Here is a 16,968-nt window from a genome sequence, read left to right on the forward strand (position 1 = left end):
TGGAGAAACCCCATCTCTACTGAAAATACAAAATTTTCCAGGTGTGGTGGCACATGCCTGTAATCCTAGCTACTTGGGAGGCTGAGGCAGGAGAATCCCTTGAACCTGGGAGACGGAGGGTGTGGTGAGCTGAGATCATGCCATTGTGCTCCAGCTTGGGCAACAAGAACGAAACTCCGTCTCAAAAAAAAGAAAAAAAAGAGAAAGAAAGAAAGTGGCTGCGCACAAAAAGTCACGTATCATATAATTCTATGTTTATAAAATGTTGAGAATAGTCAAATTATAGACACAGAAAGATTGGTGGTCGCTAAGGGCTAGGAAAAGGGAGACTGAAGAATAACTGCTAACGGGTACTGGGTTTTCTTTTTAGGGTGAGAAAAATATCCTGGTGTTAGATAGTGGTACCAGTTGCATAACTTGTAAAAAACAAAAACAAAAACAAAAAACTACTCAATTATATACATTTTACAAAAAAAAGAGATGGTGGCTTGGACAAGAATGTAGCTATGAAGGAGAACTGATCAAATTCTAGATACAATTATGCATGAAGAGCTGATTGGATTTGCTGTTAGGGTAGATGTGGAGTGAGAGAAAAAGCAAAGTTACCGATGTGCTCCAAGGTTTTGGGCCTTGGGGTTTACACTTGGTATAAAAGCACTCTCTGTAGTCCCACTCTGTTCCTGAAGAAGCACCTGATGGAATCTGGTATAAAGTCTCCATTTGCTAAAATTCTCTCATCATTAATAACCAAACACTACCACTTGGTTATATTTACATCTCTGCTTATCTTTTTCATTCCCAAAGAAATTCTATTGACATATTCCATAGGGTTGAGCCAGTGAAAGAATGTAGCTGCCATTAACTGAGATGAGATGCTCATATTAGGGTAGAAAGGTTCAAAGTTTAGTTTTGGGCAGACTGGTTACTGACTTTGACTTAACCAGATTCTAAACTGTTTCCTGTATGTACCTTAAGTTAATCTAGACTTCAATGAAATGGAACACATCATCCTAACCATTATTATTGTGAAATATGATTTCTCCCAGCCTAGGAGTTGTTCAGAGTTTGAATTAGTGGTAGGTGCTAAACATTTCAGAAGCAATGAAGAAAAATAAATAAATAAATAACAAAAAGAAAGAGACCCTCCTGACCAACCGCCCCCCGCTGGCAAAAAAAAAAGTCAAGCATAGGTATTATCTTCTACCAAGTATGAGCCAAGTATCTGGTTCTTCCACAGCACCCTTGATAATCTCCATCACAGACTTTGTGACTGTATTATTTAAAATTTCCCTGTACCTTTCTTCCATAACAAGAACTCCTTAAGAAATCGGACCAGATCTTCACATCTACAGAGCATAGCACAGTATAAATATAACAAGTCTTTTGTAAATATTTAAAATATATGATTCCAGAATTGAGCAACAACATGCCAACTTTTTGGTATAAATTCCAAATTATTCAGTAGGCAAAAAAATAAAAAATAAAAAAAATTATGGAGGCCAAGAAAACTGAAGAGAAGCATTAATTAGTAATATCAATAGCAGTACTATTAATCTGTTAACATTAGTGAATAAGTACTGTGTTCCAAGTATTAATTATTCCAAGAGTTTTATATTAATTAGTTCATATAATTCCAATATAACCCAATTAAATAGGTATTAAATTATTCTCATTTTATGACTGAGGAAACTGAGGACACACAGAGAGGAATGGTAATTTGCCTAAGGTAAGTTAGTACAATTTAGCAAGACTGAATTTCGAATAGTCTGACTTTAGAGCCCATCTTAATCACTGTGCAATATTAGCAGGTTATATATATATGGTTTAGAAATGCATTCATACAGTTCGTAATTATGGGTACATGAAAACTGTATATACTATTTCAAATTCAGCTTTTTGAAAATGACTATCAAACCATTATCAGTTTTGAAAATATTTTTAATGAGGTATAATTCACATACTGTAAAATAAACATATTTTAAGCACTAAGTTCATCAGTTCTGACAAATGCATACATTGTATAATCTAGACCACAATCAACATAAGGAATATCACTAGTCCCACAAAAATTCCCTCCTGTCCTTTCCTACTGAATTCCTTTTCCCCACCAAAGCAAGAAGAAATCAGTCTTGATTATGATAATCATAGATGATATGGTTTGGCTGTGTCCCTACCCAAATCTCATCTTGAATTGTAACTCCCACAATTCCCACGTGTTGTGGGAGGAACCCAGTGGGAGGTGACTGAATTATGGGGTGTGTCTTTCCTGTTCTGTTCTTGTGATAGTGAATGAGTCTCGAGATCTGATGGTTTTAAAAATGGGAGTTTCCTGCACAAGCTCTTTGTTTGCCTGCCGTCATTGATGTAAGACATGACTTGCTCCTCCTTGCCTTCTGCCATGATTTTGATGCCTCCCCAGCCATGTGGAACTATGAGTACAATTAAACCTCTTTCTTTTGTAAACTGTCCAGTCTTGCCTTTATCAGCAGCATGAAAAAGGACTAATACAGTAAACTGGTACCGGGAGTGGGGCGTTGCTGAAAAGGTACCCAAAAATGTGGAAGCAGCTTAAAAAGTGGGTAAAAGGCAGAGGTTGGAACAGTTGGAGGGCTCAGAAGAAGATATGAAAATGTGGGAAAGTTTGGAACTTCCTAGAGACTTGTTGAATGGCTTTGACAAAAATGCTGACAGCAATATGAACAATAAGGTGCAGGCTGAGGTAGTCTCAGATGGAGATGAGGAACTTGTTCCCAAACTGGTGTAAGGGTGACTTTTATTATGTTTTAGCAGAGACTGGTGGCATTTTCCCCTGCCCTAGAGATTTGTGGAACTTTGAACATGAAGGAGATGATTTAGGGTATCTGGAGGAAGAAATTTCTAAGCAGCAAAGCATTCAAGAGGTGACCTGGGTGCTATTAAAGGCATTCAGTTTTATAAGGGAAGCAGAGCATGAAAGTTTGGAAAATTTGCAGCCTGGCAAGGTGATAGAAAAGAAATCCCATTTTCTGAGGAGAAATTCAAGCTGGCTGCAGAAATTTGCATAAGAAATAAGGAGCCAAATGTTATCCCCAAGACAATGGAGAAAATGTCTCCAGACATGTCAGAGGTCTTCATGGCAGCCCCTCCTATCACAGGCCTGGAGGCCTAGAAGGAAAGCATGGTTTCGTGGGTCAGGCCCAGGGTCCACGTGCTGCGTGCAGCCTAGGGACTTGGTGCCCTGCATCTCAGCCACTCCAGTCATGGCTGAAAGGGGCCAATGTAGAGCTCAGGCCATGGCTTCAGAGGGTGCAAGTCCCAAGCCTTGGCAGCTTCCATGTGGTGTTGAACCTGTGAATGCACAGAAGAACTGGAGTTTGGGAACCTCTGCCTAGATTTCAGAAGATGTATGGAAATGCCTAGATGCCCAGGCAGAAGTTTCCTGTAGGGGTGGGGCCTTCATGGAGAACCTCTGCTAGGGCAGTGTGGAAGGGAAATGTGGGGTCAGAGCCCCCACACAGAGTCCCTACTGGGGCACCACCTAGTGGAGCTGTGAGAAGAGGACCACTGCCCTCTAGACCCCAGAAGGGCAGATCCACTGACAGCTTGCACCGTGTGCCTGGAAAAGCCAGAGATACTCAATGCCAGCCCATGAAAACAGCCAGGAGGGAGGCTGTACAGGGGCGCAGCTGCCCAAGACCATGGAAACCCACCACTTGCATCAGCATGACCTGGATGTAAGACAGTCAAAAGAGATCATTTTGGAGTTTTAAGATTTGATTGCCCTGCTGGATTTCAGAATTGCATGGGGCCTGTAGCCCCTTTGTTTTGGCCAATTTCTTCCATTTGGAATGGCTGTGTTTACCCAATGCTTGTACTCCCACTGTATGTATCCAGGAAGCACTAACTTGCTTTTAATTTTACAGTCTCACAGGAAGAAGGGACTTGCCTTGTCTCAGATGAGATGCTGGATGTGGACTTCTGAGTTAATGCTGAAATGAGTCAATACTTTGGGGAACTGTTAGGAAGGCATGACTGGTTTTAAACTATGAGAACATGAGATTTAGGAGGGGCCAGGGGCAGAAAAATATGGTTTGGCTGTGTCCCCACCCAAATCTCATCTTAAATTGTAACTGCCACAATTCCCACGTGTTGTGGGAGGAATCCAGTGGAAGGTGATTGAATTAAGGGGGCAGGTTCATTTCCTGTGAGTGAATGAGTCTCACGAGATGTGATGGTTTTAAAAACAGGAGTTCCCTGCACAAGCTCTCTCTTTCTTTGCCTCCTGCTATCAATGAAAGGCATGACTTGCTCCTTCTTGCCGTCTGCCATAATTCTGAGGCCTGCCCAGTCACATGGAACTGTAAGTCCAATTAAACCTCTTTCTTTTGCAAATTGCCCAGTCTTGGCAGACGTGGGTATGTCTTTATCAGCAGCATGAAAATGGACTAACACAACAGATTATTAGCTTTATTAATTCTAGAACTTATCACAAATGGAATCAAACAGTATGTGCTTCTTTCATATACAAGGAATTTTGAGACAAATCTATACAGTTTCATAGATCACCCCTTTTTACTGCTTAGTAATAATTCATTGTATGAGTAATGTTAAGACTAAAGATGCTATGAACGTTCTTATACAAGGCTTTTTGTAAACATGCTTTCATTTCTCTAATATAAATACCCAGAAATGAAATGTATAGGTTATAGGATAACAGTTTGTTAACATTTGAAGAAACCACAAAACTGTTTCCCAAAGTGGTTGTATCATTTTACACATACAACAAGGTGTTAAGAGTTTCAGTTGGTGCATATCCTTGCTAACATTTGGTGCTGTAAGCCATTTTCGTTTTACTAATTCTAATAGAAGTAAGATAATACCTCATTGTGGTTTTAATTGGAAATTCTACAATGAATAATGATGCTAAGCACTTTTTCATATGAATACTGGCCATATGTATATATTCTTTATGAAGTAACTGCTCAACAGTCTGCATATAACTTTGTCTTCCTTTGTATATTCGATATAAAAGTACTTTCTGTAGTCCCACTAAGATCCTGAAGAAGCTGTGATCGAATCTGGTCTAAGGTCTTTATTTGCTAAAATTCTCTAATCATTAATAACTAAACACTACCACCTTGTTATGTTTACAAATCTTTGCTTATCTTTTTTTTTTTTTTTTTTGAGACACAGGGTCTCACTCTGTTGCCCAGGCTAGAGTGCAGTGGTACAATCCCAGCTCACTGCAGCCTCAAGCTCCTGGGCTCAAGTAACCCTCCCACCTCAGCCTCCCAAGTCACTGAGACTACAGGCAAGTGCCACCACACCTGGCTGATTTTTGTTATTTTTTGTAGAGACAGGGTTTTGTCTTGTTGCTTCAGCAGGTCTCAAACTGCTGGGTTCAAGCAAACTGCTCACCTCAGCCTCCCAAAGTGCTGAGGTTACAGGTGTGAGCCATTGTGCTGAGCCCATCTTTTTCATTCCTAAACAAATTCTATTAACATACCTCATGGGGTGAATAAAATCACTTATTACATCATATTTGATTAGACGTAAAATTGGGTTTTTTTTCTGTACTTTTATCTTCTTTCATTGAGGCCTAAACTAGAGATGATATAATACTTTTGTGGCAATTCTGTTTTAAACATTAACCGGAATAAGTAGGACACTGGCTGAAGCTTAAATATTTTTGCTATTGAAACCTGTTATAATACTAGGTTGAGCCATATGAAATCACCATTTTTACAGGTCAAAATGTTCAAATGTTAACAATTTCATATGGTTTCATGAAACTACTTTTATTGTTTTGTAAATCACATACTAAATCTTGTTTCAACTTAAAGTATAATTCTTTATATATGAGTTAATTGCTTCCTATCTATTCATCTAATATATATATTTATATTATTAATTTTGCAACTAGCAGAAATGGAAGTTGCTACATAACAGTACAAGTTTAAGACTGTGGTGATGTTATGGTATGAAATTTTCAGTAGATCAACTATGTAAAATGATCTCTTTTTGGTGGATTCTCATTTTTTTAAAAATTCCATTTGATTTTTAATTTACAAAATTCAGTTATATTTCTAAATTTATCAATCATTAAGAAGGCTGACTTACTGGCTTTAGAAAACAAGAACCCTAAAGACCAGATAATTTTTGTTATATAATGCTCTTTTAAGAATTAGGTAGAGGCTGGGCGCGGTGGCTCAAGCCTGTAATCCCAGCACTTTGGGAGGCTGAGACGGGCGGATCACGAGGTCAGGAGATCGAGACCATCCTGGCTAACACGGTGAAACCCCGTCTCTACTAAAAAACACAAAAAAACTAGCTGGGCGAGGTGGCGGGCGCCTGTAGTCCCAGCTACTTGGGAGGCTGAGGCAGGAGAATGGCGTTAATCCGCGAGGCGGAGCTTGCAGTGAGCTGAGATTGCGCCACTGCACTCCAGCCTGGGCGACAGAGTGAGACTCCGTCTCAAAAAAAAAAAAAAAAAAGAATTAGGTAGAAATATGTTTCCAACACCAGCTGATCGCCAAGAAAATAATACTGTTAAAGAAATTGTTTTAAGAAAAAACAAGAGGCTTTTAATTTACTAGTAAAAAATAATATTTACTAGCTAAGAAGAGCACCCAAATGCAACCTATTAAATGAAAAAGTCAAAGTCAAAATCTTATTTGCTTTACTTGTTCTTTTAACTTGATTTTCTCTTTTCTTTTTTTTTGAGATGGAGTCCACTCTGTTTCGCCAGGCTAGAGTGCAGTGGCGTGATCTCGGCTCACTGCAACCTCTGCCTCCTGGGTTCAAGTGATTCCCCTGTCTCAGTCTTCCGAGTAGCTGGGACTACAGGGACGCACCACAACGCCCAGCTTATTTTTGTATTTTTAGTAGAGACGGGGTTTCACCATGTTGGCCAGGATGGTCTCGATATCTTGACCTCGTGATCTGCCCGCCTTGGCCTCCCAAAGTGCTGGGATTACAGGAGTGAGCCACCACGCCTGGCCATCACTTCATTTTCTAAAGGAATCTCTTCCTAAAAAGATTAGTGCCTCTTACAAAACTCCACTTCACATAAACTTGCATGTTTAATTGAAAAATGCTTTGACAACATCTATCAGCCTTAAGATAATCACTCCCCTGCAATGTAAAACGAAAAACAAACATTCTTGCTCCTGTCAAACTCAGTTCTGCTTCCCCATAATTTGAATCCAGTGATCCTGGCTCAGCCTTTGAGATATTCTTCCACAAATCAATCTTCTAAATGTCTGAAGACATTTATGTCTGAGTAAATTTCTGCTAGATAAAGCATTTTCAGTTCATTCAATCGTCTTCTTTGTGGTTGTTCCCATAATGGACTTCACTATATAAATGTTTCTTTTAGAGTTTGCCATTCAAACAGAAATACCATGCTCCAGGGATGATCTCATCCAAGTCAAATGAGATGATGCCCCACATTATTTTAGGCACTAAATATATATTAGTGACAACTAAGATCCTTATCTTTATGAGGAGGCAAAAATCATTACAATGTTTTCTACATTCAACCTTTGCAACAATGAGAGACCTATGTGAACAAGACAGTTTACTATGTTTGTCAGTAACAGTTCCACTGTGTTGGGTTAAAGCTAATTGGAATGTCATGTCATAGTACATCTCATTTATAATAAGCATAAACACATGCAACTGAAAATTTGAGATAAATTACCGTCCTTCCCCAGAAAATATGCATATAATATTCATCTCAAATCTATTCCTTACAAGTTGAGGCCTTTCACAGGTGCCTGCAGCCCCTCTTAGAGATCTTAGAGCCATACTATTCACTATTACATCACCAATTGTTTAGCATAGTACCTATTACACAGGCATCTATGTAACAGAATTTGTAAATTTAATGAAATAAAGGAATGTTAGTATGACAATCAGGTGTTGAAAAATTGAATTTCATTATACAAAACCAGAGAGTCAATAAACCAAATGATTTCTGAATGGTCCCAAATATTTCTACATTACTTGGGCAATGTTCCCTGGCTCACTGTAAATAGAAATATATGTATTAATAGATGCCATCAAAATGTCTAAAAATAACCCTGGCACCACTTTCTAAAGAAATTTGTGGTTGTGAAAATGAGAAAAGTATAGGACGGGCCTGGCGGCTCACATCTGTAATCCCGGAGCTTTGCGAGGCCACAGCAAGTGAATAGCTTGTGCTCGGGAGTTCGAGACCAGCATGGTCAATGTGGCGAAACCCCGTCTCTACTAAAAGTACAAAAACTAGCCAGGCGTGGTGGTTCACACCTGTAATCCCAGCTACTTGGGAGGCTGAGGCAGAAGAACTGCTTGAACCTGGGAGGCAGAGGTTGCAGGGAGCTGAGATTGCACCACTGCACTCCACACTCCAGCCTGGGTGACAAAGCGAGATCTTGTCTCCAAAACAAAAGAAAGGAAAACTGTGTGTAGGCATTCTTCTACACAAGCATCTCCTTCTAAACAATTGCCACATACACCATTTTGTTTATCAAAAACAAATTTTAACAAATGGAAAGAAGTTGTGTGTGTGTGTGTGTGTGTGTGTGTGTGTGTGTGTGTGTGTGTGTGTGTTTAAAAAGGGCAGAAGCCCAAGGAATAAAACATGGAGAAATGGTCAAGCATGAGAAGAGGTGAAAGCAACACCACGGAAATTTTCCGACCTTTCTGCTGACAGTTATTTCTTTAGTGAATAAACTAAATTTCAGTCTTTGGAATTAGAAAGGTTTTGTAAGAAAAGCGAATAGTTGGCCGGGCACGGTGGCTCACGCCTGTAATCCCAGCACTTTGGGAGGCCGAGGTAGGCAGATCATAAGGTCAGGAGATCGAGACCATCCTGGCTAATACAGTGAAATCTCGTCTCTACTAAAACTAAAAAAAAATTAGCCAGGCATGGTGGCGGGCGCCTGTAGTCCCAGCTACTCAGGAGGCTGAGGCAGAAGAATGGCATGAACCCGGGAGGCGGAGCTTGCAGTGAGCCAAGATCACTCCTGCCTGGGTGACAGTGAGACTCTGTCTCAAAAAACAAAAAACAAAAGCGAATAGTTAAAAAGTTAAAAAGGTGGAAATAAAAAGAGAAAAGGTTTATTGAGCATGTATTACAGTGCCAGCACCATTTCTCATACATTCCTCACAACAACTTTTTGAGAAAGTATTATCACTTTCAATTTAAAGTACAGGAATGTAACTCTCAGAAAAATTAAGTACAGTTAGCCCTCCATATCCTCAGATCAAAATATTTAGAAAAAAATAAACTAAGGCTAATACAATAAAAATACAAACTAAAACTACAGTATAACAATTTTATACCTAGCATTTACATAGCATTAAGTATTATAAGTATATGAGAGGATGTGCACAGGTTATACACAAATATTATGTAAAGGGCTTAAGCATTTGCAGATTTTGTTATCCATGAGGGTCCTGGAACCAGTGCCCCATGGATACCAAGGGACAAATGTAATGTGTCTACAGATGGTAAGTAGATGAACCCAGATTCAAAAATAACTATTAACTCTGAAATTTCACATCATGCATTAAGGTATAATCTACCTAAAACAGTATACATTAGACCTTTTTTTTTTTGAGATGGAGTCTCGCTCTGTTGCCCAGGTTGGAGAGCAGTGGCGTGATCTTGGCTCACTGCAAGCTCTGCCTGCTGGGTTCAAGCGATTCTCCTGCCTCAGCCTCCCGAGTAGCTGGGATTACAGGCGTGTGCCACCACATCCAGCTAATTTTTTTTTGTATTTTAGTAGAGACAATGTTTCGCCATGTTGGCCAGGATGGTCTCGATCTCCTGACCTCATAATCCGCCCACCTCAGCCTCCCAAAGTGCTGGGATTACAGGCGTGAGCCACCGTGCCCAGCCTTCCAGTTCTTTTTATTTTGAACTCCTCTCATAAATTACACCTCTGCCTCCCAGGTTCAAGCAATTCTCCTGCCTCAGCCGCCCGAGTAGCTGGGAGTACAGGTGTGTGCCACCATGCTCGGCTAAATTTTTGTATTTTTAGTAGAGATGGGGTTTCACCATGCTAGCCAGGCTAGTCTCGAACTCCTGACCTCATGATCCTCCCGCCTCGGCCTCCCAAAGTGCTGAGATTACAGATGTGAACCACCGCACCCAGCCCATTAGACATCATTTTAAACAACTGTGACTGATCAATAGTAATCGTTATTTCACTGTTGTATTTTCTTCATCTACAAAGAAGAAAAGAATGTTTTAAACAACTACACAAGGTTAATATGGGAAATAATAGAAACAGTGGTATAATGTCATGAATAGATCATATTTGGTCTTTGTATTCAAAGGAGAAATGGTAAATAAATTTTAGTTTAGGACTACTTTGTTTACCTGCGTTTAGCAAATTAATTACAAGGAAAATAATGTAATGATACCTGCTTATAAAAAAATCTCCCATGAGATTAATCAATACCCATTTATTCTTAGGGAATGAAAATTGAGCTTTTCGACGGCTTATTTCTTCAAAGTGTTAATAAATAATCACTAAGAGAAATTGCTGAAATTCAAAATGGGACAAAAAACAGATATGAGTTAATGTCAAGAAAGTTTTTCATAAGCTAGCGGTTAGATAGCTATGAGTTTTCCCTACTTTATAGGACCCCTGATATCTTCCAAATTAATATATACTGTATTTGTGGAATATTTCTAAATAATAAAGTTACAGTGACAGAAAACTAAAGACACAAAAATTCTGTAATAATGGTTCTAGTATTACAGGGTTTTTTTTGAAGTTATATTTCATGGTTATATATTAAATGTTTCTGTTCAAATATATGTCAACACAAATTAAAAAATCAAGACTTTTAAAAAGAGAACTATGACAAAAAAGTGCAATGTTCCCAAGATTTCCTCAGAACTCCAATAAAGAAATGTATGCACAGCAAATAGAATATATACTGTGTCAAGATGAAATGAATAAATTAAAATAATTAGAACTAATTAACGCTGAATAGAAAACTATAGCTAAAGGCTGGGCGTGGTGACTCACGCCTGTAATCCCAGCACTTAGGGAAGCCGAGGCAGGTAGATCACCTGAGGTTGGGAGTTTGAGACCAGCCTGACCAACATGGAGAAACCCTGCCTCTACTAAAAATAACAAAATTAGCTAGGCATGGTGGCACATGCCTGTAATCCCAGCTACTCAGGAGGCTGAGGCAGGAGAATCGCTTGAACCCGGGAGGCAGAGGTTGCAATGAGCCAAGATTGCATCATTGCACTCCAGCCTGGGCAACAAGAGCGAAACTCTGTTTAAAAAAAAAAAAGAAAACTATAGCTAAATAAGAACCAAACAATGCTTTTCTTGTGCTTTTGTCTAACGATGTATTTTTCTGTCCATATTATTTATAACTATTCAGATTCTGGCTTCCTGATGTATAAAGTATGTGTATATAATATCGACTGAACTGCTGAATATTTTCATTTACTTGACAAATAAAAAACTAAGTGCGTACTATGGATACTATGCTGGATACTAGGTGAGGCCTTGAAAACTCCCAAAACCCGCCAGGCGCGGTGGCTCAAGCCTGTAATCCCAGCACTTTGGGAGGCCGAGACGGGCGGATCACGAGGTCAGGAGATCGAGACCATCCTGGCTAACACGGTGAAACCTCGTCTCTACTAAAAAATACAAAAAACTAGCTGGGCAAGGTGGTGGGCGCCTGTAGTCTCAGCTACACGGGAGGCTGAGGCAGGAGAATGGCGTAAACCCGGGAGGCGGAGCTTGCAGTGAGCTGAGATCCGGCCACTGCACTCCAGCCTGGGCAACAGAGCAAGACTCCGTCTCCAAAAAAAAAAAAAAAAAAAAAGAAAACTCCCAAAACCCACAAAAAAACCACTTCTGTCTCATAGATAACATCCTAGTTTTTAAACGAGATCAATGTACAAAACACATAAGTGTAAAAAGGTTCCAATAAAAGATACCTGACAATGCATTTCCATGAAGAGCCATCTTGATCATCTTGTTCTTCTATGTACATTCTGACATTGTGATCTTGATCCAATTGGTACCAGTACATGAGGCCATCTTTGTCTCGCCCAATTGGCTGGAGACGCATAGTATCGGCATCCTCCTCATTAATAATATTCTTGAATTTGAGATTGTCATCAAACTGACACTCGCAGAGGTACTGAAAAATAGTCATAACACGGCTTAACATACCTCACAAATATTTCTCCATCACAATAAAGATGATACAACCGTAGAACTGATTCAGGGAAAGCAGTGGACAGAACAAACATACTGCATTCCTTCTTTCACTATCCTCTCCCCACTTTCATACATACTGTTTAGAATAGCCAACATTTTAAGGAACATTTTATATTAACACCATTACCAATTTATAGGTTTAACACAATCACTGACACACAAATCAAGTTTTATTTCAAAAGGAATGAGCCCGTTTGCACTAAAATCTCCCAAATCATCTCATGGTGTAAGATTTTCTGTTTTAGGCCAGGCACAGTGGCTGACACCTGTAATCCCAGCCCTTAGGGAGGCCAAGGCAGGAGGATCGCTTGAGTCCAGGAGTTAAAGACTAGCCTGGGCAACATGGTGAAACCCTGTTTCTACAAAAAATACAAACATTGGCCAGGTATGGTGGTGCATGCCTACAGTCCCAGCTACTCTGGGAGGTTGAGGATGAGGTGAGATATGATCTCGCCACTGCACTCTGGCTCGGGCAACAGAGCAAGACCCTGCCTCAAAAAAAAATTTTCTATTAAAAAAGTTTCATGTAGTTTTTTCCCATTTTCCTTATATAAAATGACAAATAAAAATTGCATTTAAAAAATTGCATATATTTATGGTATACACCATGGTATTCTGATATATGTGTATAGTGTGGAATGGCTAAATCAAGCTAATAAACACATCTACTACCTAATGTACTTAGAATTTTTAGTGGTGAAAACATTTAAAATCTAGCCCCTTAGCAATTTTCAAATATACTATATATTGTTATTATCTATACTCACCATGTTGTACAACTGATCTCCTGAACTAATTCCTCCTGTCTGACTTTTTGTAGCTTGGGCCAGTATCTCCCCAATCTACCCCTCACCTCCCTAATCCCTGGTAATCACCACGCTACTCTGATTCTATGAGTCTGACTCTTAGATTCCACATTAAGTAATATCATGGGGTATTTCTTTCAGTGCCTGGCTTATTTTACTTAACATAACGTCCTCCAGGTTCAACCTTATTGTGATTAATGCTGCAGTGAACACGGGAGTGCAGGTACCACTTCAAGAAACAAATTCTACTTCCTTTGGATATATATCCAGTAGTAGGATGCTGAATTATATGGTAGTTCTATTTCAAATTTTTTGAGGAACCCCCATGCTATTTTCCATAATGGCCGAACTAATTTACATTCTCACAATCAGCATACAAGGGCTCCCTTTTCTTTCTTGAGACAAAGTCTCATTCTATCACCAGGCTGGAGTGCAGGGGCGCGATCTCGGCTCACTGCAACCTCTGCCTCCTGGGTTCAAGCGATTCTCCTGCCTCAGCCTCCCGAGTAGCTGGGACTACAGGGGTGCGCCACCATGCCCAGCTAATTTTTGTATTTTTAGTAGGGACAGAGTTTCATCATGTTGGCCAGGATGGTCTTGATCTCTTAACCTCATGATCTGCCCGCCTTGGCCTCCCAAAGTGCTGGGATTACAGGCACGAGCCACCGTGCCTGGCCTCAAAGGTTCCCTTTTCTGTACATCTTTACCAAACTTGTTATCTCTTGTCTTGTCTTTTTGATAACAGCCATCTTAACAAGCATGAAGTGATATTCCATTGTGGTTCTAAAATGCATTTGCCTGATAATTAGTGATACTGAGCATTTATTCATATATCTGTTGGCCATTTCCTACGTCTTTTTCTGAGAAATGTCTATTGAAGTCCTTTGCCCATTTTTAAATCAGATTGTTTTCTTGCTGTTGCTTGAGTTCTTTATATGGTTTGAATATTGAACTCTTCTAGTAATTTTATACTTTCGGGTCTTATATTTAAGTCTTTAATCCACTAAGATAATTTCTGTGTATGGTGTAAGATAAGGGTCTAATTTCATTCTCCTGCATGTGGATGACCAGTTTTCCCGGCACCATTTATTGAATAGACTGTCCTTTGCTCAGTGTGTAATCTTGACACCACTGTCAAAAAGCGACTGACCATCAACACAGGAGTTTGTTTCTGGGCTTTCTGTCCTGTTCTAGTGGTCGATGTATCTGCTTTTTACCAGTACCATGTAGTTTGATTACCATAACTTAGTGGATTCTGAGATCAGGTAGCATGATGCCTCCAGTTTTGTTCTTTTGGCTCAAGATTGCTTTGGTTATTCAGGTTCCTGTGGTTCCATATGAATTTTAGGGTTGTGTTTTATTTCTGTGAACAATGCCACTGGAATTTGATAGGGATTGCAATGAATCTGTAGGTCACTTTGGGCAGTATGGACATCTTAACAAGATTAATTCTTCTAATCCATGAACGCAGGACATCTTTTCATTTGTCTTTTATTTGAGACAGAGTCTCGCTCTGTTGCCCAGGCTGGGGTGCAGTGGCGCGATCTCAGCTCACTGCAAGCTCTGCCTCCTGGGTTCACGCCATTCTCCTGCCTCAGCCTCCCAAGTAGCTGGGACTACAGGCGCCTGCCACCACGCCCGGCTAATTTTTTTGCATTTTTAGTAGAGACGGGGTTTCACGGTGTTAGCCAGGATGGTCTTGATCTCCTGACCTCGTGATCCGCCCGTCTCGGCCTCCCAAAGTGCTGGGATTACAGGCATGAGCCACTGCGCCCAGCCTCATTTGTATTTTCTTTCATTAATGTTTTGTAGTTTTCAGTACAGAGATCTTTTACCTCTTTGGTCAAATTTACTCCTAAATATTTTATTTTTTGATACTATTGTAATGAATCGGTTTTTATAATTTCTTTTCTGGATAGTCTGTGATTTGTGAGTAGAAACACTTCTGATTTTTGTATATTGATTTTATATCTTGAAATTTTACTGAATTCATTTATTAGTTCTAATAGTCTGTTGGTTAAGCCTTTAGGATTTTTTATACGTAAAATCATGTCATCTGCAAACAGTGACAATTTAACTTCTTCCTTTCTAATTCCGATGACTTATTTCTTTTTGTACCTAACTGTTCTGGCTAGGACTTCCAGTACTATATTGAATATAAGTGGCAAGTGGGTGTCCTTGTCTAGCTCCTGATGTTAAAGGAAAAGCTTTCAGTTTTTCACAGTTTGGTACCATGTAAGCTGTGAGGTTGTCTTATATGGCCTTTATTGCACTGACACATATTCTTTTCATACCTAATTTGTTGTGAGTTTTTATCATGAAAGCAAAGTTGAATTTTCTCAAATGTTTTTTCTGCATATATTCATATGATCATATAATATTTGTCCTTCATTCTCTTAATGTGGAGCATCACAACTTTATTTAGTTAATTAATTTTTTGAGACAGAGTCTTCTCTGTCACTCAGGCTAGAGTGCAGTGGTGCGATCTCAGCTCACTGCAACCTCTGCCTCCTGAGCTCAAGCGATTCTCCTGCCTCAGCCTCCCTAATAGTTGGAATTACAGGTATGCGCCGCCATGCCCAGCTGATTTTTGTACTTTTAGTAGAGATGGGGTTTCACTATGTTGTCCAGGCTGGTCCTGAACTCCTGACCTCTAGTGATCCATCTGCCTCAGCCTCCCAAAGTACTGGGATTACAGGCGTGAGCCACCCCCACCTGGCTTATTTATTTATTTTTTAAAGACAGAGTCTCACTCTGTTACCCAGGCTGAAGTGCAGTGGCACGATCACAGCTCAAGCAATCCTCCGCCTCAACCTCCCCAGTAGCTAGGACTACAGGTACACACCACCACACCCAGCTAGCCAGCTTTTTAAATATTTTGCAGAGAAGTGGTCTTGCTGTGTTGCCCAGGCTGGTGTTGAACTCCTGGGCTCAAGTGATTCTCCTGCCTCAGCTTTCCAAAGTGCTGGGATTACAGGTGTGAGCCACTGTACCTGGCCATGTATCACACTTACTGATTTGCATATGACGAACAATCTTTGCATTCCGGGATAAATTCCACTTGATCATGGTGAATGATCCCATTTATGTGCTGTTAAATTTGGTTGCTAGTATTTTGTTAAGGATTTTTGCATCTGTGTTCATCGGGAATATTTCTTTTCTTATAGTGTTTGTGTCCAGCTTTGGGATCAGTATAATGCTGGCCTTGTAAAATTAGTCTGGAAGTATTTTCTCCTCTTCAGTTTTTTAGAAGACATTGAGAAGGACTCGCATTAGTTATTCTTTAAACGTCTAGTAGGATTTAGCTGTGAAGCCATCATACCCTGGGCTTTCCTCTGATGGGACATTTTTGACTGCTGGTTCAATTTTCTTACTTGTTATTGGTCTGTTCAGATTTTCTATTTCTTTGTAATTCAGTCTTGGTAAGATGCATGCTTCTAGTATTTATCCATTTTTTTCTATATAATCCAAACAATTGTTCACAGTTGTTTCTTTGATCCTTTGTATTTCTGTGGTATTGGTTATAACGTCTCTACTTTAATTTCTGATTTAAGTCTTCTCTCTTTCTTAGCCTAGCTAAAGGTTGTCAGTTTTGTTTATCTTCTCAAAAACCAACTCTTAGTTTTGTTTATCTTTTCCACCATTTTTTAAGTCTCTATTTCATTTAATTTTACTCATATGTTGGTTATTTTCTTCCTTCTACTAAGTTTGGGTTTAGTTTGTTCTTCCAGTTTCTTGCAGTGTAAAATTAGGTTGTTACTTGAGATTTCTTCTTTTTTAATGTGGCCATTGATTGCTATAAATTTCCCTCTTAGATTTGCTTTTGCTGCATTTTGTAAGTTCTGGCATGTTGAGTTTCCATTTTCATTTCTCTCAAGAGTTTTAAAATTTCCTTTGGATTTTTTTTTTTTTTTAATTAACATGTTGGTTATTCA

The 16,968-nt window shown here is 39.5% G+C and overlaps 1 protein-coding gene across 4 annotated transcripts in view; it reads right to left on the bottom strand.

Moving 5' to 3' along the window:
• The window catches only part of RSF1 (remodeling and spacing factor 1), a 158,420-nt gene that overhangs the window by 69,792 nt on the left and 71,660 nt on the right, over positions 1-16,968 (bottom strand). For all 4 annotated transcript variants that reach the window (XR_012423556.1, XM_005579173.5, XM_065528764.2 and 1 more), the window contains exon 4: positions 11,942-12,147. Coding sequence is in view for 3 of the 4 variants with exons in the window: in XM_005579173.5 (XP_005579230.3) it covers positions 11,942-12,147 (206 nt within the window). In the remaining variant the exon portion in view is untranslated. The remainder of the gene's footprint in view (positions 1-11,941; positions 12,148-16,968) is intronic.

This window comes from Macaca fascicularis, chromosome 14, assembly GCF_037993035.2.
Source record: "Macaca fascicularis isolate 582-1 chromosome 14, T2T-MFA8v1.1".
In the NCBI taxonomy this organism is placed as follows: Eukaryota; Metazoa; Chordata; class Mammalia; order Primates; family Cercopithecidae; genus Macaca; species Macaca fascicularis.